Source organism: Aegilops tauschii, chromosome 2, assembly GCF_002575655.3.
Source record: "Aegilops tauschii subsp. strangulata cultivar AL8/78 chromosome 2, Aet v6.0, whole genome shotgun sequence".
NCBI lineage: Eukaryota > Viridiplantae > Streptophyta > Magnoliopsida > Poales > Poaceae > Aegilops > Aegilops tauschii.
In genome coordinates this window covers 354,095,631-354,117,793 of record NC_053036.3, presented here as the reverse complement: position 1 = coordinate 354,117,793, position 22,163 = coordinate 354,095,631, and the positions used below count along the sequence as shown (strand labels likewise).

The 22,163-nt window shown below is 49.8% G+C and overlaps 2 protein-coding genes across 2 annotated transcripts; one reads left to right on the top strand and one right to left on the bottom strand.

Moving 5' to 3' along the window:
* Positions 1-560: 560 nt before the first annotated feature.
* On the bottom strand, positions 561-1,817 carry LOC109773791 (uncharacterized). Its single transcript, XM_020332507.1, has 2 exons — positions 1,428-1,817; positions 561-1,232 (listed from the first exon to the last, which is right to left on the bottom strand). Exons 1-2 carry the CDS (start codon positions 1,815-1,817, stop codon positions 561-563), a joined length of 1,062 nt encoding a protein of 353 aa, XP_020188096.1.
* A 709-nt stretch (positions 1,818-2,526) lies between these two features.
* On the top strand, positions 2,527-10,005 carry LOC109773797 (uncharacterized). The gene is made up of 5 exons (XM_020332514.4): positions 2,527-2,969; positions 3,078-3,226; positions 3,341-3,389; positions 3,870-4,012; positions 9,674-10,005. Exons 1-5 carry the CDS (start codon positions 2,921-2,923, stop codon positions 9,758-9,760), a joined length of 477 nt encoding a protein of 158 aa, XP_020188103.1. The 5' UTR covers positions 2,527-2,920; the 3' UTR covers positions 9,761-10,005.
* Positions 10,006-22,163: the final 12,158 nt, after the last annotated feature.

Here is a 22,163-nt window from a genome sequence, read left to right as displayed (position 1 = left end):
AGGGGATTTTTTGGCAGCACTAGAGATGTAAATGGCAAATCAAAAATTTAAGGCTCAAGGAGCTCGGTTGGAAAGGTGCAGCACGTGAGCCGACACGACGGGCGTGTTTGGTTACATTGCCGATCCAGCCTGGCCCGGCGAGCCTGGCTCTATTGAGCCGGTTTGAGGGGATGCAAGACAAAAAAACCCAGATGCACATAGTTTGGTTGCCTGTATGCCCTTAGTTGTATGCGACAATCATTTTCGACCCGGCGTTTGGCTGCCCGCATTGCATTAGGCGCACATATGACATGGTGTTTGGTTGCAACCCGCATAAGGTGTTGTCACCACTTCTAACTAGTGGCGAGCTTACCACATAGAATCTGAACATGTAGCGCCATCTACTTAAACAAATGACAGTTCATCCTAACTACTATCAAATGACAGTTCAAATTATTAAGAGCCATTGACTAAATAGGGGATAGTTCATCGGTGCTACCAGATCTTCCTCTTCCTCTCCTCTGCTTCTTCCGCTGCTTCTGCTACTGCTGCTGCTGCTTCTTGTTCTTCTTCCATCTTCTTCAAATCCTGCACTGACCTCTGTTAAGCCACATCGCATCTGCCCATTCCAACCTTTTGTTCTTCCAAGCGTCATTATCAAATGCCTCCACACCATGGTCGGAGCTAAAAACATCGTCAGGCTCGATATCTTCCTCCTCAGGCACGTGTTCATCAAAGCCCCACTGGAGGATCCAGTTATGCAGAATGCAACAAGAAAGAACTAGCTTAACCGGAGTGGAGTATGGGTGGAATGGCTTCTGATCCAGGATCTTAAACCTGTTCTTCAGAGCTCCAAATGCCCTCTCAACATTTACTCTAAGGCTGGAGTGTATGAGATTAAACAGCTCCTGTGCAGTCCTAGGATAGTTTCTACCAGAGAACTCGTTGAGATGGTACCTTGTTTTCCTGAAGGATGGAAGAATACCCAGCCGACATGCATAGACAGCATCCCCAAGGTAGAACTTGTCGTCGGGGATGTTGATCCCATCAGGTCGACTCATGCTGTCAGTGAGAATGTTAGCATCATGCGCTGACCCCTCCCAGCCAGCCAACACATATGTGAACTTCAGATCAAAGTCAACAGCAGCAAGCACATTCTGGCTTGTGTAGTGCTTCCTCTCCCTGTATGCTGCAGACTGTGACCTAGGAACTCTGACAATGACATGAGTACCATCTATTGCCCCAATGCAAACCTGAAAATGGCATCACAAGCCTGTGTTAGTGCTCAACTTGAACAATACAAGCATATCAAGCCATGAAAAATGTATATTGTCAATGCTCACCTTGAAGTATGGATACGATCTTGGGCTTTCGCGAATCTTGGGTGGAGTCTGACCAGATGGTCACCTGATCATCTCTCCTCTAAGCTCCCCAATAGCATAAAGCACTTGCTTGAAGTACCTAGAGATGGTCTCCATTGATCTCCTGAACGTGTTGTGAATGACCCTGAACCTCTGGTTATGGCCGACAACATGGAGGAACATGGCCACTTGCTCTTCGACATTGGTGTTGATGCTATCTTGTAGCAGCCCCCTGCTCCTGAAGGTCTCGACAAGCCTGGCAAATGGTGCTCTTTTCATTCTAAGCATCCACAGAGCCTCAATGTCATTGCAGTTGTAGATGTAGTTCAGATTTTGGGTCCTCTCCTGTTCCCGGGGAAACAATGGACCATAGCGGATCAAAGGTCTCCCAGTACGATGAACAGCTCTCTCGTGCATGAACATGACCCATGCTTGAATCACCCTAATCAGTGTTGCTGCCTGGATTATCAGCCTCATCCGTGCGTCCATAACCTAGTCGACATCGACGGTTCGTTTAGTGGGAAATCGATCCTACACCTAGCTTAACGGCCTAACCACTGAGCTAACAAAGGGGGAGGGGTGCTGCTTACCGGCATCGGAGACGAGGACGGCTTAGGGGGAGCCATGGCACAGACTAGGTCGACCAGACGGTGGCCAACAGCAAGGGGAGCACCAGATCCGCCGCAAACGCCGCCGCCTCTTCCTCCGCCGCCGCCTATAGCGCAGATCTGAAATCGCAGCCGCCGCAGGTGGTGAGGCAGTAGGGAAGAAAGGGGGGCAGTGGCTATGGGTGAGCGAGTGAAAGGGGGGGTGAGGCTAATTTGGCGCCGGGACGGCACGCCAGATTTCCATCTCCCGCCATCCCCCCTCGCCCTCACCTCGCTCCCGCCCGTGCGACCTCACGCTGCACTCAGCCTGGCTCGCGAGAAACTGCCGATCCGAGCGTTTCCAGCGAGCCAGGCTCTGGGCTACTTTAAGAAGCGTGTGATGGAGGCCCAACAGAAAAACCAGGCAACCAAACAGGCCTCTCCTTTCTCACGCAGGTTTGGTTAGGCTTGATGCAGGCAACCAAACACGCCCGACATTGTGCCCCCGCGGGCCGTGCTGTGCAGGCACGACAGCGTGCCGGGCCGGCCCGTTTGGCCAGCTCCGGCGCCCACCCGGTGTAATCGAACACGCGGGACATGTCCGGCTGTCCATTCGGTGATCCGGTTGCCTGAGGAAACCAGAGAGCCCTCGAGGAGTCCATCTTCCCCAATCGAAACAACCCGCTGCTTGGCCGAAGCAGACCGCTTACGCAGCAGATTCTGCGCGCTCCGGCGGCCCCCGCCACCTCCGGCGACATCTACGTGCTCCTCTCGACCTCCTCCACAAATCCCCTTTGCTTGGTTGGTCCGCCTCCAGCCCTCCACGTATATCGACGACACCACCAATCCCTACTTGTCGCCGCCCTCCTTAGTCGTTGACATCGCAGGAGTGGCGTTCTGCGGCGTCGCTTCTTCTCCATCTCCCTCAATCATCGCGTTCCTCAGCCGATCCAGAAGCCTCTAGAAGCGTCCCGAGCGCCGAATCCCGCGGCCATGGCGGAGAGGCTGGCACCCGAGAAGCGCCATGCCTTCGTCCACAATGGTAAGCCTCCCCGGTCTAACGCTCCACTTTCTTCTAGAGCGTTCCAGAGCCTGCCCTCACCTATGATTTCTCCCCTCCTCTCCCCCAATGGATTGCGTGGGGGCGCAGGGCAGAAGGTTTTCGAATGGGACCAGTCGCTGGAGGAGGTGAACATGTACATCGAGCTCCCCAAGAACGTGCCCACCAAGCTGATTCAGTGTGTGATCCAGGCCGGCCACGTTGAGGTCGGCATTCGCGGCCACCCGCCCTACCTCAACGTCCGTGATTTACTCTCTCTTCCAATTCGATTCCACTCGAGCTCGTGCTAAATATTGAGCTCTTTCTTGATTTGTGTTTGTATCTTTAAATTTGATATGTGGGTTGTTTTGCAGCATGACCTTATGCACCCCGTGAAGACCGATTCGTCTTTCTGGACGATAGGTATGGCTCATTTCTCTCCCACCTGGAATTATTGGTCTCCCAGCTGCAGAGTTCTGGCGGATTTTAGGTATCTGTTTGGGTTAGTGCAGAACTAGAAAGTGCAAGCAGCTCATCCAGTGCACTCTGCAGTGGCACATTTAGTGCAGAACTCGGCTATGAGTTTTTACTAGATTTAGCTCTTCTTCACCCTGCAGTGAATTATTTAATGGCATAAAACCTTTTTCTCTGGTCCGTTTACAAAATATCAATGTAGGAAAAGGAAAAACACACTACATTTATTCAGTGCACCATATGCTGCAGTAATTTTGTGGAGTGCCATTATTTTGTGGGCTAGTTTGCATATGGGTATGCTGCCATGGGTGAGAAGTCACCGGTATGAGGTTTATCAAGCATTAGGGAGACATCTATATCAACCATTACGTCATTAGCGCCTTCTGCTGCTCTATATTTTTAATATGGATCATTGTGATTACAATGCAGAGGACGGTGAATTGCATATCACTCTGCAAAAAAGGGAAAAGGGGAAAACATGGGCATCTCCAATAAAAGGCCAAGGTAGCTTAGATCCATATGCTGCAGACCAGGAACAGAAACGGCTTATGCTGCAAAGGTTTCAAGAAGAGGTATAATCAATTTACTGTGCAGACATAGTTTCCCTTCTGTTTACTGTGCATTCCTTTTTCTGTGTAGTCAGTTCCCCCTCACTCGTGGATCCCTGTATGTCTAAATAGTTATTTTCTCAATTTTGCACATGCTTATTGCCTTACCGATAATATGTGGTATGAAGCAGAGCCTGATGTCAATTGGATTGGTACTGCAATGCAATAATGTCTCAAGTCAGATTACAGAAATGGTCGAGAGAACTCTGATTTTGGTCTTGCTCTGCTGTGTACACTGAACATTGGTTCTCTGATCCTTCCTGGCAAATATAGCAATTGTAGGGTTTGGAAATTATCCAAATGAGCTGGCTATAGGATTACAGGCCTTGTTTGTATGGGACACTATTGGTGGTTATCTAATAGTGATCTTGCTTATCATGCATCCATGTGTTTGTGTTATATTGCAAATAGGCAATCTCACATTATACATTGGCCTTGCACATGGTAGTATCAGCCATTTTGCCAAACATTTTAGAAACCAAACACCTATGATTTATTGTCCACTTGTCATGATGAGAAAAACATAAGAGTTACTGAAAAAGTTATTGTCTTGTTTTAAGAAAGTGTAGCTGCTAGTTGAAACTACTAACACTCATGCAGGATTCTTGTTGCAAACTGGAGTTTTATGAGTCAGTACTGTCGTGGTATTCTCACGGGGGGCTTGCGAGTCGACAGATGCCACAAGGGCTTAGTGTGAGGGTAAGACTGCTGCTGATAGGCCCGGGAGCGGGTATGCGAGTAGCACGCGCTAGTTTACCCAGGTTCGGGGCTCTCCGGAGAGATAATACCCCTACTCCTGCATGTCTGAGTATAGTATATCTGGGGTGTACATCGGACAGTACACGGTGCTCCTGGAGCTGTATCTGAGATCAGTAGCAATGAGAGCTAGCTAGCTAGTGTGGCACATGTGCCCGGCCATGTGTGGCCGAACGAGTATGTGTACTCATACGTGTGTGTGGATGGATGGATGGCTAGCTAGCTTGCTAGCTTGCTTGAGTGTGGGTGCACTGAGAGTCCATCCTCCTGGATGGATGGATGAGGCCTCCTTCTATAGTGTGAGGTAGCTTAGGATGTAAGCTAGGTAGTGGCATGGGCTAGGCATGGTGGGGTGTCACACTTGTCCCCTGGGTCACTTCATAAATAGTGCCCAGGGACAAGTGTCACTGTACATGATGGCTGGGGTGTCGCGTGTACAGTGCTCAGGTACATTCGTCTTGTCGGTGTCGGGTCGGGATGCAGTCGGCAGCCGGCTGGTCGGCGCAGTCGGTAGCCGGCAGCCGGCCGGGCAGAGCAGTCAGACGGGGAGCCGGCAGGAGCAGCCGGGCAGTCGGACTGAGGGGCTTTGCTACCCCCGATGTCTTGAATTATTGTCTCGCCGTCTTCGGGGTATCCGTGGCCAATTACTCCGACAGTAGCCCCCAAGCCTCCGGGCAACTTGGCAAAGTTGGGCGGAGATTTTTTGGCGGGTGTTTCATGGAAATGATCATGCAAAAGACAAAGTTAGTTCACCCAGATATATCAAATGATTGCTTTTAGCACTGCAAGTTTTATGCGGAGGGTGCCGACTCGGTTTCGTCCGAGCCCCCTTCAATCTCTTTCATGTTCCCTCCACTCTTTGGCTTGCTCTCGCTTGTCGGACAGCCGCTCTGCGGTATGTGGCTGAGAGTGGGCCGCGGAGTGGAGTGTACAATACTCAGATTCTGGGAGCGAATTTAACCTTGCAGATACTCGTAAAGGAAATGACCGGGTCGCCCGAACAATTTTTCTTCCCTGATGTTTTCTGCGTGGGTGGCCTCCAGCGTTCACTCTTGCCAGCCGGACAGCCGCTCTGCTGTCTGTGACTGAGAGTGGGCCTTTGGTACCGCGCACGCTACTACGCCGTCTGCGGGAACTAACGTCTCAGGCCAAGCGGCCAGCCCCCGAGCCAACTCTGGCTAGCGCCGGGGCGAACAGTGATGCAACTGTAATAAAATGCGGAGATGGTCCCCCGAGCATCGCTCGAGGTTATCCGTGTTTTCGCGGTGCAAAAATATGCGGATGAGGAGCTCACATTGATTTTCGTGTAGCCGAGGCGGAGTTTGAAGGCAGCCGGCGCAGCTCAACGCTTGCTGAGCGCGTCGGCGCACCCACTGGATGTAGCCTTCGGGCCTCCGGGTGCTCGAAGGGGGGTCCCGGCCGGTCAGGCTCGACCGGCCAGGCGTCGAGGCGTCTTGCAGCGCCCTTTTTCTTCTTCTGCCGGCTGCCAGCCGGACAAAACTCTTCTCTTGTCTCTTGTTTTTGTCTCTTGCAATCTTTCGTGGGGGCGCGCCAGCGCATCCACTGGGTGTAGCCCCCGAGATTTGGGCCGACTGCTGAGCAGTCGGGCCGGATCTCCCGGCGACTACCTCGTCTTCTTTCTCGAGGGGGCGCGTCAGCGCATCCTCTGGATGTAGCCCCCGAGATTCGGGTCGACTGCTGAGCAGTCGGGCCGGATCTCCCGGCAACTACTTTGTCTTCTTCCTTGCGGGGGCGCGTCAGCGCACCCGCTGGGTGTAGCCCCCGAGATTCGGGCCGAGGCTCGATCGGCCAGGCGTCGAGGCGAACAGGCAGCCGTGCCGGCGCTCTTGCTGGCCAGATATTGAAGCAGGCAGGTAGACCGGGTCGCGTCTAGCTGCCCGAGTGGCGAAGCAGGCGGACGGACAGACGGACGTTTTCTCTTTTCTTCTCTTTCTATCCGGCTCCACGCGGGAGTCGGACCCTTCTTTTTTCTTTTGCTTCTTGGGCAGCCGGCTTCACTTTTCTTTGGGCAGCCGACCCACCTTTTTTTCTTTCTTCTAGCACCCGGCTTCTCTTTTTTTTAGCCGGACGCGGGTTCTCTTTTTTCAGCCAGCCGTAGCAGCCGGACTCTTCTTCTTTCCCTCCAGCCGGGTCTTTCTTCAACTTTCTGTTCTTTCTTTGTCTTTTTCTTTCTTTTCCTTAACCCGGAAACTCTTTCCAGCCGGCCCCTTCTCTCTTCTCGAACAGCCGGCTGGGGCGTGACCCGACGGGTGAGCCACAGCGCGTGCATGAAGCCGGCTGGTGGCAAGCCGGCTGCGGGAGCAGGCGGGCGCGGCGAGGCCGGCCGGCGCAGGAGCCGGCGGTGTTGCGTGAGGCGGTAGGGAGCCGCAGCCGGCGCAGCGGGCGACACGGCAGTGAGGTCGGATGAAGGCGGACGCGTGTGGCCGAGCCGGCGCGGGGAGGCGTCGGGGCACCGCAGCCGGCGCAGCGGGACCGGAGCAGGCGGCCACGGGCGCGGGGGAGCCGGCGACGGGCGGAGCCGGGCCCGGGGCAGCCGGAGACGGGCGGAGGAGCAGCCGGCACGGGGGAGGCCGGCCAGGCGAGGTGGACTCGGCGGCAGCCACCCGGCCGGCGCGCGGGAGGCGGCAGCGGCAACCCGGACGAGCGGCGCACACGGCGAGCGCCGGAGCCGGCGGGGGGCACGCGAGGCGCGCGGAGCCGGCAGCGGACCGACAGGGCGGAGGCGAGCCGGCGAGGGCCCGGAGCCGGCTGGCGCGGAGCACCCAGCAGCCGGCAGGGGCCCGGAGCCAGCCGGTGCGTGGACGGACAGCCGTGGCAGTCCGGCGCGGACGGGCTTGAAGGAGGACGGGGAGGCGCGCGCGGGGCCAGGAGGGCGACGTCAACGCGACGAGGCAGCGCGCGCCCGCGCGTGGGGGCGCTTGGCGGCGGCGATGCAGGAGCGCCGGGACGCTGCGAACGGAGCAGCGTTGCGGGGGCGGCCGAAGCCTACGGGGCGACGGGGAGCCTCGGGGGGCAGCAGCACCAGGATGTGGGGCTCGCGCGCGAGCGCAGAGAAGGGGTGCAGGCGCGCGGACGGCGGAAGCACCGGCGCGGTCGGCCGCGGCGCTCGCAGGCTTCAGCGGTTGCAGGAGCAAGCATGCAGCTGGCAATAGTAGCAGCAAACCAGCGCCATTGTCTGGGCGTGGTCTGAATGTTATCTGATGCGTGTACAAGACACGTATGGCCATAATCTGACTAGTATATGGCCATTGTCTCGCTTGCATCAGGGAAGTGTTTTGGGTGGTGTATGACTATGGTTGACTTGCATCTAGCTAGTTAGCGCAGATGATATATGGAGTAGCGAACGCCCGTTCCGGCCGGAGCAAAGCACAGGCAGAGGGGAGCGGATGCAAGCGGCGCGTGGATGGACACGGCCGACCGAAGCGAGGCCCCGCGCGCGCGGTTAAATGGCCGGCGTCGCAACGGTGGTGATGACGATGGCGAGGCCGACAGCGAGGACGCGCCGCCCCTCGCGGTCGCTCCGGGGGCGTGTCGATCCCGGGCCCCCGAGCGCTATCGGAGAGACGACGGCGACGTCGCGTCGGAGATGACGAAGATGGTCCCGCCCGGACTGTGAAACCAGCAGCAGCGTGGTAGCATAGTAGTAGTACCACACCACGGTGGGCGCCAACTGTCGTGGTATTCTAAGGGGGGCTTGCGAGTCGACAGATGCCACAAGGGCTTAGTGTGAGGGTAAGACTGCTGCTGATAGGCCCGGGAGCGGGTATGCGAGTAGCACGCGCTAGTTTATCCAGGTTCGGGGCTCTCCGGAGAGATAATACCCCTACTCCTGCATGTTTGAGTATATCTGGGGTGTACATCGGACAGTATACGGTGCTCCTGGAGCTGTATCTGAGATCAGTAGCAATGAGAGCTAGCTAGCTAGTGTGGCACATGTGCCTGGCCATGTGTGGCCGAACGAGTATGTGTACTCATACGTGTGTGTGGATGGATGGATGGCTAGCTAGCTTGCTATCTTGCTTGAGTGTGGGTGCATGAGAGTCCATCCTCCTGGATGGATGGATGAGGCCTCCTTTTATAGTGTGAGGTAGCTTAGGATGTAAGCTAGGTAGTGGCATGGGCTAGGCATGGTGGGGTGTCACACTTGTCCCCTGGGTCACTTCATAAATAGTGCTCAGGGACAAGTGTCATTGTACATGATGGTTGGGGTGTCGCGTGTACAGTGCTCAGGTACATCAGTCTTGTCGGTGTCAGGTTGGGATGCAGTCGGCAGCCGGCTGGTTGGCGCAGTCCGCAGCCGGCTGGTCGGCGCAGTCGGCAGCTGGCAGCCGGCCGGGCAGAGCAGTCGGACGGGGAGCCGGCAGGAGCAGCTGGGCAGTCGGACTGAGGGGCTTTGCTAGCCCCGATGTGTTGAATTATTGTCTCGCCGTCTTCGGGTATCCGTGGCCAATTACTCTGATAAGTACTATTCTAAAGAAAATATACTTGGTTAACAACCATATGACATGCTGGCGTAGCTTTATACCGGTGCTTTATCCATCATTAAATATAACTGGCCATTGGGTCAGTGCTATAAATCTTCTGCAACTTTGTCCATTAACAGTTTAAAAGTACATATATTTACTACATAAGTAGTGCCAGATTACCTTGCAAAAATACTTCTGTAATCTGTATTATTATTATCATTTCGACCAGGATACTACAATAGAAATTCAATCAAAGTCTTGCATAGGAAACTGAATAGGAAAAGACCAACATACATTTGTGAATGGATGTTGTGTGTGTTTTTGAGTTACCTATGGCATGTGCATTAACGTTGCCCTTCATATCTATGTTATGTGTATGCAGAATCCAGGGTTTGATTTTTCGCAGGCTCAGTTCAGTGGTACCTGCCCTGACCCAAGGACCTTCATGGGTGGAATTCACACTGATTGAAGAAGCTCAGCTCAAAAAATCTTGCTGGATCATTGATGCATCTTGTCAAATGCGACAACTGTACCTATCGCATATGTTAATTGTGAAAACGATATGTTTTCGGATTATTCAGTGTTTACCCTGGAAACAATGGTGATGTATGATGTTGACCTTCTCGCCGATCATGCCAAGGTGAAACTTTGTTGCTGAACCTGCTCTATCCACTGAACCTAATAAGAGTCCCTCAATGGTGGGAACATTATGCATATGTGGTACTTCACGACACTTATTTTGGATAGGAGGGAGTATTATAGTTGTGAACATGCGGTGGATCGGAGAGAGTATTATAGTTGTGACCATGTGGTGGTTTTTTTTTCGAAATGGAGGCAAAGATTGCCTCATCTATTAATTAAGCAGAAGAGAATTGCCCAATTAATTACGGAAAATCGGGCGAAAACCAGAACAATAAGGGCCAAGCCCTCCCCGAAGACTAACACACACATGGCAAAGCCCACCCATGAATAACACGTCGCCCACACGACATGAGGTCCATGCCGTCGAAGCTGCAAATCTCCCGAGGTCGCTGCCTCGACATCCATTGCTCTGTTGCGCCCTGCGCACTCAACTGACACCGCCTTTCGGGGCTGCCGTCCCGACATGCCACCGCTCACCCTCGAGCAGCAACGCCGCACGATACAGCAGCCCGCAGCCCACACTCAGGACAACCGCACGCAGACCACGAACGTCGCACCACATCCGGGGCCGCCATCCCGACATGCCACCGCTCATCCTCGAGCAGCAACGCCGCACGATATAGCAGTCCGCAGCCCGCACTGCTCAGGACAACCGCACGCAGACCACGAACGCCGCACCACATCAGGGGCCGTCGCCCCGACATGCCGTCCAACCGCCCCCGCTGGGACGCGTCGACCGAGCCGACAACCTTGCCGCCCACGCAGCTCAAAGTCCTCACTCAAGCCATGTCGACAAACAGCCCTACCTCCTGGGGCCACCGCCGCACCGCTGCCCGAGGCCGCCGCCTCGGCTCTCAACTGAAGATCCCGGAGCCGCCGCCCAGGCATACACCGCCCATGAAAACGGAAGAGCCCGCACAACATCCAAAGGCTGACCCTCCAAAGCGACGCCTCCAAGAAGGTTACGGCGTAAAACGCCGCCGCCGCCCACTTCAGAATACTGAAGTTTAGGTTCTCACCCGGAGAGCCCAGGCACATGAAAGGAGAGGAAGAACTATACGACGACGCCTACAAGAAGGTCACGACACCCACAGGTGCCGACGTCGTCAAAAGCTTTCGCCCAAGTCCCTCATCACCGAACAATGAGACTGCAGATCTGGGCACCCATGGATAACCAGACCACTCGAGCCAAGCCTGCTGTGAAGAGCACCTCCCGTTGTCAGCCGCCAAAGCCCTCACGCGACGACCCGCTGCAGCACCTCATGCGACAGAGAGACGACGCGTTTGCCGGGGCCAGATCCGCGGGCATTGCCCCGAATCCACCGTCCCCAACCGCCGCAGCAGCCCATGCCGATGCAGCCATCGCTCCGGGGCCGCTGCCCCGGCATCCTTACCACAGTTCCTGACCGCTGTCACACGCGCCCGCTGGAGCCGGTAGAACAGCCACCACCACGACGCCACCTCCCTGCGCCGCCCTGGGCCTCCGAGCCGCGCCCCCAAGCACCAGATCCGCGCAGCTCAAAGCCCCCTCGCGCCTTCTGCATAGTCACACCTGGCCGCCCGACGCGACCACCTCGCCGGATCCCGTAGGCACGAAGCAGCCGCGTGAATCGAGGCCGCTGGCCCGAACCGCCAGATCCGCGGACTCCCAGATGCAGCCGCGCAGCGTCGCCCTGCGCGCGCCTCACCCGCCGACCTCCGCGCCACCTCCATGCCTAGGCGCCGCCTCCACCAGCAACAGCAACGCCGGACACGAGCTCCCGCCGACCGTCCACTGCCGCCCGCCGTCGCGAGAGCGCCACCGAGACGAGATCCCGCCGCCGGCGGCTCCGCGCGGGCTTCGCCCGCTGGAGGCTGCCGGCGACGGCGAGAGGGAGGAGGAGGAGGGAGGCTAGTTGGCTGGGGCGTCGGCGTCGCCGCCCGTGTCGCCCTGGGAAAGGAGCGACGCGGGGGCCTATTGTGACATTGCCCACCCCATGTGGTGGTTTTGAAGTTCAAATGCAGCGTGAGAATTGTATCTATGATGCGTCTGTCTTGCTTCTTGGTAAAACTTTCTCTATTAAAATAACATTGATTTCATTGGATTGATTATGTCTTTGCTAGGATAAGGATCATCCATTTTTGTTTTATTGATCCAAGATTACATTGAGTCCACAGGTATTGCTGCTACTATCAAAAGGGGATGAGAATGTTATGATGGGATTCTTTCTCCATCTGCTTGCTTAAAGATCAAACTCCAGGGCCCTCAAAAGCATGCACAATTCCTCCACTATTTATCCAACTTCCATGCTTCGGAGCTGTTGAGCTCTGGCACCTCCTAGAAATTCACCAATTATAGCCGTTGCAAATCCTAGCCATCCGGGCCCAAGACTTCCACTTGAAATTGCCAACTCATCTAGCAAACCTTTTGTTCTCCCCTCAAAATTACCCCTTCGCTCCAAATTTTCAGTGGAGTAAGAGAGTGTGCCACTTTCGCGGTGGTCACCTCAGAACCTCTGAATGGCTTATGCTCGAACTGTCCAAGAAGTTTAGGGTCTCTTTGATTCAAAGGATTTTCATAGGTTCTTTGAAGGATTAGAATCCTTAGGAATTTTTCTATGTTGATCGTTTGATTCGTAGGATTGAATCTTGTAGGATTTTTTCCTAAAGATTCATTTGTACTACATTTTACAGGAATTCTAACATCCATTCAAACCTCTTGGAATAAATCCTTTGTTTTTCCCTTGACACAATCAAACAAACTCAAATCCTAAGGGCTCCAATGGACATGCCATTCCAATCCTGCGTTTTTCCTATTCCCGTGTTTTTGCAATCCTATGAATCAAAGAGGCCCTTAGGTTCTCCCCTAAAATTTTTTGGCCCCCTTCGCTCCAAATTTTCAAACCTGTAATAGAGAGTGTGCCACTTTTGCGGTGTTCACCTCAGAACCTATGAATGGCTTCTGGTCAAACCGTCCAAGAAGTTTGAAAGCTGCCACCTTTACCTTTTGTATAGGTCGAAGCCTCCGAGCTGTGTCAAAAAGTATGTAGTTGTCAGATTTTTTATCCAGTCTATTTATACCCCCACCCATCCCACATGTTCACTCGAAGTAAACCTGAAGGAAATATGCCCTAGAGGCAATAATAAAGTTATTATTTATTTCCTTATATCATGATAAATGTTTATTATTCATGCTAGAATTGTATTAACCGGAAACATAATACATGTGTGAATATATAGACAAACAGAGTGTCACTAGTATGCCTCTACTTGACTAGCTCGTTAATCAAAGATGGTTATGTTTCCTAGCCATAGACATAAGTTGTCATTTGATTAACGAGATCACCTCATTAGGAGAATGACGTGATTGACTTGACCCATTCCGTTAGCTTAGCACTCGATCGTTTAGTATGTTGCTATTGCTTTCTTCATGACTTATACATGTTCCTATGACTATGAGATTATGCAACTCCCGTTTACCGGAGGAACACTTTGTGTGCTACCAAACGTCACAATGTAAATGGGTGATTATAAAGGTGCTCTACAGGTGTCTCCAAAGGTACTTGTTGGGTTGGCGTATTTCGAGATTACGATTTGTCACTCCAATTGTCGGAGAGGTATCTCTGGGCCCACTCGGTAATGCACATCACTATAAGCCTTGCAAGCATTGTCACTAATGAGTTAATTGCGGGATGATGTGTTACGAAACGAGTAAAGAGACTTGCCGGTAACGAGATTGAACTAGGTATCGAGATACCGACGATCAAATCTCGGGCAAGTAACATACCGGTGACAAAGGGAACAACGTATGTTGTTATGCGGTCTGACCGATAAAGATCTTCGTAGAATATGTGGGAGCCAATATGGGCATCCAGGTCCCGCTATTGGTTATTGACTGGAGACGTGTCTCGGTCATGTCTACATAGTTCTCGAACCCGTAGGGTCCGCACGCTTAAAGTTACGATGACAGTTTTATTATGAGTTTATGTATGTTGATGTACCGAAGGAGTTCGGAGTCCCGGATGAGATCGGGGACATGACGAGGAGTCTCGAAATGGTCGAGACGTAAAGATCGATATATTGGACGACTATATTCGGACTTCGGAAAGGTTCCGAGTGATTCGGGTATTTTTCGGAGTACCGGAGAGTTACGGGAATACGTATTGGGCCATACGGGAAAGAAGGAAAAGGGCCTCAAGGGTGGCCGCACCCCTCCCCTTGGTCTGGTCCGAATTGGACTAGGGAAGGGGGGCGCCCCCTTCCTTCCTTCTCTTTTTCCCTTCCTCTTTTCCTATTCCATATGGGAGGTGGAATCCTACTAGGACTAGGGAGTCCTAGTAGGACTCCACACTTGGTGCGCCCCCTCCTAGGGCCGGCCTCCTCCTCCCTTGCTCCTTTATATACGGGGGCAGGGGGGCACCCCAGAGACACAACAATTGATCTTTGAGATCTCTTAGCCGTGTGCGGTGCCCCCCTTCACCATATTACACCTCGATAATACCGTTGCGGAGCTTAGGCGAAGCCCTACGTCGGTGGAACATCATCATCGTCACCACGCCGTCCTGCTGACGAAACTCTCCCTCAACACTCGGCTGGATCGGAGTTCGAGGGATGTCATCGAGCTGAACGTGTGTAGAACTCGGAGGTGCCGTACGTTCGGTACTTGATTGGTCGGATCGTGAAGACGTACGACTACATCAACCGCGTTGTGATAACGCTTCCGCTGTCGGTCTACGAGGGTACGTGAACAACACTCTCCCCTCTCGTTGCTGTGCATCACCATGATCTTGCGTGTGTGTAGGAATTTTTTTGAAATTACTACGTTCCCCAACAGTGGCATCCGAGCCTGGTTTTATGCGTTGATGCTATGCACGAGTAGGACACAAGTGAGTTGTGGGCGATATAAGTCATACTGCTTACCAGCATGTCATACTTTGGTTCAGCGGTATTGTGAGATGAAGCGGCCCGGACCGACATTACGCGTACGCTTACGCGAGACTGGTTTCACCGTTGCGAGCACTCGTTGCTTAAAGGTGACCGGCGGGTGTCTGTCTCTCTCACTTTAGTTGAACCGAGTGTGGCTACGCCCGGTCCTTGCGAAGGTTAAAACAGCACTAACTTGACAAACTATCGTTGTGGTTTGATGCGTAGGTAAGAACGGTTCTTGCTAAGCCCGTAGCAGCCACGTAAAATATGCAACAACAAAGTAGAGGACGTCTAACTTGTTTTTGCAGGGCATGTTGTGGTGTGATATGGTCAAGACATGATGTGATATAATGTGTTGTATGAGATGATCATGTTTTGTAACCGAGTTATCGGCAACTGGCAGGAGCCATATGGTTGTCGCTTTATTGTATGAGATGCAATCGCCATGTAATAGTTTTACTTTATCACTAAGCGGTAGCGATAGTCGTAAAAGCAATAAGTTGGCGAGACGACAACGATGCTACGATGGAGATCAAGGTGTCGCGCCGGTGACGATGGTGATCATGACGGTGCTTTGGAGATGGAGATCACAAGCACGGTGCTTCGGAGATGGAGATCACAAGCTCAAGATGATGATGGCCATATCATATCACTTATATTGATTGCATGTGATGTTAATCCTTTATGCATCTTATCTTGCTTTGTTTGACGGTAGCATTATAAGATGATCCTTCACTAAATTATCAAAGTATAAGTGTTCTCCCTGAGTATGCACCGTTGCGAAAGTTCTTCGTGCTGAGACACCACGTGATGATCGGGTGTGATAGGCTCTACGTTCAAATACAACGGGTGCAAAACAGTTGCACACGCGGAATACTCAGGTTAAACTTGACGAGCCTAGCATATAACAGATATGGCCTCGGAACACGGAGACCGAAAGGTCGAGCGTGAATCATATAGTAGATATGATCAACATAGTGATGTTCACCATTGAAACTACTCCATCTCACGTGATGATCGGACATGGTTTAGTTGATATGGATCACGTGATCACTTAGAGGATTAGAGGGATGTCTATCTAAGTGGGAGTTCTTAAGTAATATGATTAATTGAACTTAAATTTATCATGAACTTAGTCCTGATAGTATTTTGCAAATTATGTTGTAGATCGATAGCTCGCGTTGTTGCTTCCCCTATGTTTATTTTGATATGTTCCTAGAGATAATTATGTTGAAAGATGTTAGTAGCAAAGATGCGGATTGGATCCGTGATCTGAGGATTATCCTCATTGCTGCACAGAAGAATTATGTCCTTAATGCGCCGCTAGGTGACAGACCTATTGCAGGAGCAGATGCAGACGTTATGAACGTTTGGCTAGCTCAATATGATGACTACTTGATAGTTTAGTGCACCATGCTTAACAGCTTAGAATCGGGACTTCAAAGACGTTTTGAACGTCATGGACCATATGAGATGTTCCAGGAGTTGAAGTTAATATTTCAAGCAAATACCCGAGTTGAGAGATATGAAGTCTCCAACAAGTTCTATAGCTAAAAGATGAAGGAGAATCGCTCAACTAGTGAGCATGTGCTCAGATTGTCTGGGTACTACAATCGCTTGAATCAAGTGGGAGTTAATCTTCCAGATAAAATAGTGATTGACAGAATTCTCTAGTCACCATCACCAAGTTAGTAGAACTTCATGATGAACTATAGTATGCAAGGGATGACGAAAGTAATTCCCGAGCTCTTCGTGATGCTGAAATCGACAAAGGTAGAAATCAAGAAAAACATCAAGTGTTGATGGTTGACGAGACCACTTCAAGTGTTGATGGTTGACGAGACCACTAGTTTCAAGAAAAGGGCAAAGGGAAGAAGGGGAACTTCAAAAAGAACGGCAAGCAAGTTGCTACTCAAGTGAAGAAGCCCAAGTCTGTACCTAAGCCTGAGACTAAGTGCTTCTACTGCAAAGGGACTGGTCACTGGAAACGGAACTACCCCAACTATTTGGTGGATAAGAAGGATGGCAAAGTGAACAAAGGTATATTGGATATACATGTTATTGATGTGTACTTTACTAGTGTTTATAGCAACCCCTCGGTATTTGATACTGGTTCAGTTGCTAAAGAGTAGTAACTCGAAACGGGAGTTGCAGAATAAATAGAGACTAGTAAAAAGGCGAGGTGACGATGTGTGTTGGAAGTAGTTCCAAGATTGATATGATCATCATCGCACACTCCCTATACTTTCGGGATTAGTGTTGAAACTAAATAAGTGTTATTTGGTGTTTGCGTTGAGCATGAATATGATTTGATCATGTTTATTGCAATACGGTTATTCATTTAAGTTAGAGAACAATTGTTGTTCTGTTTACATGAATAAAAACCTTCTATGGTTATACACACCAACGAAAATGGTTTGTTGGATCTCGATAGTAGTGACACACATATTCATAATTTTGAAACCAAAAGATGCAGAGTTGATAATGATAGTGCAACTTATTTGTGGCACTGCCGTTTAGGTCATATTGGTGTAAAGCGCATGAAGAAACTCCATACTGATGGGATTTTGGAATCACTTGATTATGAATCACTTGATGCTTGCGAACCGTGCCTCATGGGCAAGATGACTAAAACGCCGTTCTCCGGAACTATAGAGAGAGAAACAGATTTGTTGGAAATCATACATATAGATGTATGTGGTCCGATGAATATTGAGGCTCGTAGCAGGTATCATTATTTTCTGACCTTCACAGATGATTTGAGCAGATATGGGTATATCTACTTAATGAAACAGAAGTCTGAAACATTTGAAAAGTTCATATAATTTCAGAGTGAAGCGAAAATCATCGTAACAAGAAAATAAAGTTTCTACGATTTGATCGTGGAGAAGAGTATTTTAGTTACGAGTTTGGCCTTCAGTTAAAACAATGTGAAATAGTTTCACTACTCACGCCACCTGGAACACCACAGCATAATGGTGTGTCCGAACGTCATAACCGTACTTTATTGGATATAGTGCAATCTATGATGTCTCTTACCAATTTACCACTATCGTTTTGGGGTTATGCATTAGAGACAGCTACATTCACGTTAAATAGGGCACCATCAAAATCCGTTGAGACGACGCCTTATGAACTGTGGTTTGGCAAGAAACCAAAGTTGTCGTTTCTTAAAGTTTGGGGTTGCGATGCTTATGTGAAAAAGATTCATCCTGATAAGCTCAAACCCAAATAGGAGAAATGTGTCTTCATAGGATACCCAAAGGAGACAGTTGGGTACACCTTCTATCACAGATCCGAAGGCAAGACATTCGTTGCTAAGTATGGATCCTTTCTAGAGAAGGAGTTTCTCTCGAAAGAATTGAGTGGGAGGAAAGTAGAACTTGATGAGGTAACTGTACCTGCTCCCTTATTGGAAAGTAGTTCATCACAGAAATCTGTTCCTGTGACTCCTGCACCAATTAGTGAGGAAGTTAATGATGATGATCATGAAACTTCAGATCAAGTTGTTACTAAACCTTGTAGGTCAACCAGAGTAAGATCCGCACCAGTGTGGTACGGTAATCCTGTTCTGGAGGTTATGTTACTAGACCATGACAAACCTACGAATTATGAAGAAGCGATGGTGAGCCCAGATTTCGCAAAATGGCTTGAAACCATGAAATCTGAGATGAGATCCATGTATGAGAACAAAGTATGGACTTTGGTTGACTTGCCCGATGATCGGCAAGCAATTGAGAATAAATGGATCGTCAAGAGGAAGACGGACGCTGATAGTAGTATCACTATCTACAAAGCTAGAATTGTCGCAAAAAGGTTTTCGACAAGTTCAAGATGTTGACTACGATGAGAGTTTCTCACTCGTATCTATGCTTAAGTCTATCTGAATCATGTTAGCAATTGCCGCATTTTATGAAATATGGCAAATGGATAAACAAAACTGCATTCCTTAATGGATTTATTAAAGAAGAGTTGTATATGATGCAACCAGGAGGTTTTTTCAATCCTAAAGGTGCTAACAAAATATGCAAGCCCCAGCGATCCATCTATGGACTGGTGCAAGCATCTCGGAGTTGGAATATACACTTTGATAAGTTGATCAAATGATATAGTGTTATACAGACTTGCCGTGAAGCCTGTATTTACAAGAAAGTGAGTGGGAGCACTACAGCATTTCTGATAAGTATATGTGAATGACATATTGTTGATCGAAAATAATGTAGAATTATTCTGCAAAGCATAAAGGAGTGTTTGAAAGGAGTTTTTTCAAAAGAAAGACCTCGGTGAAGCTGCTTACATATTGAGCATCAAGATCTATAGAGATAAATCAAGACGCTTGATAAGTTTTTTCAGTGAGTACATACCTTAATAAGATTTTGAAGTAGTTCAAAATAGAACAGTCAAAGAAAGAGTTCTTGCATGTGTTACAAGGTGTGAAATTGAGTAAGACTCAAAGCCCGACCACGGCAGAAGATAGAAAGAGAATGAAAGTCATTCCCTATGCCTTGGCCATAGGTTCTATAAAGTGTGCCATGCTGTGTACCAGATCTATTGTATACCCTACACTGATTTTGGCAAGAGAGTACAATAGTGATCTAGTAGTAGATCACTGGACAGCGGTCAAAATTATCCTTAGTGGAATAAGGATATGTTTCTCGATTATGGAAGTGACAAAAGGTTCGTCGTAAAGGGTTACGTCGATGCAAGTTTTGACACTAATCTAGATGACTCTAAGTCTCGGTCTAGATACATATTGAAAGTGGGAGCAATTAGCTAGAGTAGCTCCATGCAGAGCATTGTAGACATAGAAATTTGTAAAATACTTACGGATCTGAATGTGACAGACCCGTTGACTAAAATTATCTCACAAGTAAAACATGATCACACCTTAGTACTCTTTGGGTGTTAATCACATAGCGATGTGAACTAGATTACTGACTCTAGTAAAACCCTTTGGGTGATGGTCACATGACAATGTGAACTATGGGTGTTAATCACATGGTGATGTGAACTATTGATGTTAAATCACATGGCGATGTGAACTAGATTATTGCTCTAGTGCAAGTGGGAGACTGAAGGAAATATGCCCTAGAGGCAATAATAAAGTTATTATTTATTTCCTTATATCATGATAAATGTTTATTATTCATGCTATAATTGTATTAACCGGAAACATAATACATGTGTGAATATATAGACAAACAGAGTGTCACTAGTATGCCTCTACTTGACTAGCTCGTTAATCAAAGATGGTTATGTTTCCTAGCCATAGACATAAGTTGTCATTTGATTAACGAGATCACCTCATTAGGAGAATGACGTGATTGACTTGACCCATTCCGTTAGCTTAGCACTCGATCGTTTAGTATGTTGCTATTGCTTTCTTCATGACTTATACATGTTCCTATGACTATGAGATTATGCAACTCCCGTTTACCGGAGGAATACTTTGTGTGCTACCAAACGTCACAACGTAAATGGGTGATTATAAAGGTGCTCTACAGGTGTCTCCAAAGGTACTTGTTGGGTTGGCGTATTTCGAGATTAGGATTTGTCACTCCAATTGTCGGAGAGGTATCTCTGGGCCCACTCGGTAATGCACATCACTATAAGCCTTGCAAGCATTGTGACTAATGAGTTAGTTGCGGGATGATGTGTTACGGAACGAGTAAAGAGACTTGCCGGTAACGAGATTGAACTAGGTATCGAGATACCGACGATCAAATCTCGGGCAAGTAACATACCGGTGACAAAGGGAACAACGTATGTTGTTATGCGGTCTGACCGATAAAGATCTTCGTAGAATATGTGGGAGCCAATATGGGCATCCAGGTCCCGCTATTGGTTATTGACCGGAGACGTGTCTCGGTCATGTCTACATAGTTCTCGAACCCGTAGGGTCCGCACGCTTAAAGTTACGATGACAGTTTTATTATGAGTTTATGTATGTTGATGTACCGAAGGAGTTCGGAGTCCCGAATGAGATCGGGGACATGACGAGGAGTCTCGAAATGGTCGAGACGTAAAGATCGATATATTGGACGACTATATTCGGACTTCGGAAAGGTTCCGAGTGATTCGGGTATTTTTCGGAGTACCGGAGAGTTACGGGAATACGTATTGGGCCTTATTGGGCCATACGGGAAAGAAGGAAAAGGGCCTCAAGGGTGGCCGCACCCCTCCCCTTGGTCTGGTCCGAATTGGACTAGGGAAGGGGGGCGCCCCCTTCCTTCCTTCTCTTTTTCCCTTCATCTTTTCCTATTCCATATGGGAGGTGGAATCCTACTAGGACTAGGGAGTCCTAGTAGGACTCCACACTTGGTGCGCCCCCTCCTAGGGCCGGCCTCCTCCTCCCTTGCTCCTTTATATACGGGGGCAGGGGGGCACCCCAGAGACACAACAATTGATCTTTGAGATCTCTTAGCCGTGTGCGGTGCCCCCCTCCACCATATTACACCTCGATAATACCGTTGCGGGGCTTAGGCGAAGCCCTGCGTCGGTGGAACATCATCATCGTCATCACGCCGTCGTGCTGACGAAACTCTCCCTCAACACTCGGCTGGATCGGAGTTCGAGGGATGTCATCGAGCTGAACGTGTGTAGAACTCGGAGGTGCCGTACGTTCGGTACTTGATCGGTCGGATCGTGAAGACGTACGACTACATTAACCGCGTTGTGATAACGCTTCCGCTGTCGGTCTACGAGGGTACGTGGACAACACTCTCCCCTCTCATTGCTGTGCATCACCATGATCTTGCGTGTGCGTAGGAAATTTTTTGAAATTACTACGTTCCCCAAAAAAACCCCACTCCCATCATATGTTCTGAGAGAGAACTCCTCCTTGTGCCGATTTCAAATAGTTTCTACACAACAATCCAAGTCAATCCTTTGAGATCTAATACCCTCTTGCTTTCCACTCCTATTCTCCAATCCAAAAAGCCAAATTTTGATAGAGTTGAGTGTTGAGGATATTATCTTTTGAAGCACAAGAGCAAGGCATTCATCCCCAAGTAGCCTCAATCTTATTACTTTTGGAGGGTGTGTGTCTCCTAGATCGGCTAGGTGCTTGGAATTCTTGAAGCTTGTGAGAAACCAAGAGATCAAGATTGCCTACTTTGTGAAGATCTACTGTTAGTGAGGGTAGTCTTTGTGGGTGTACGCCATGGTGGCATAGGTTGGTTGTTCCTTTATGCACCCTTCGTGGGTGGGTGTCTTTCGTGGACCATCCGTTAGTGGGATCTTGCAACCGGGATCCTTGTGATCTTAGATCCTCTATGGATCAAAGCCTCCATCAATCTGAATGTAAGATAACACCAACTATCTGA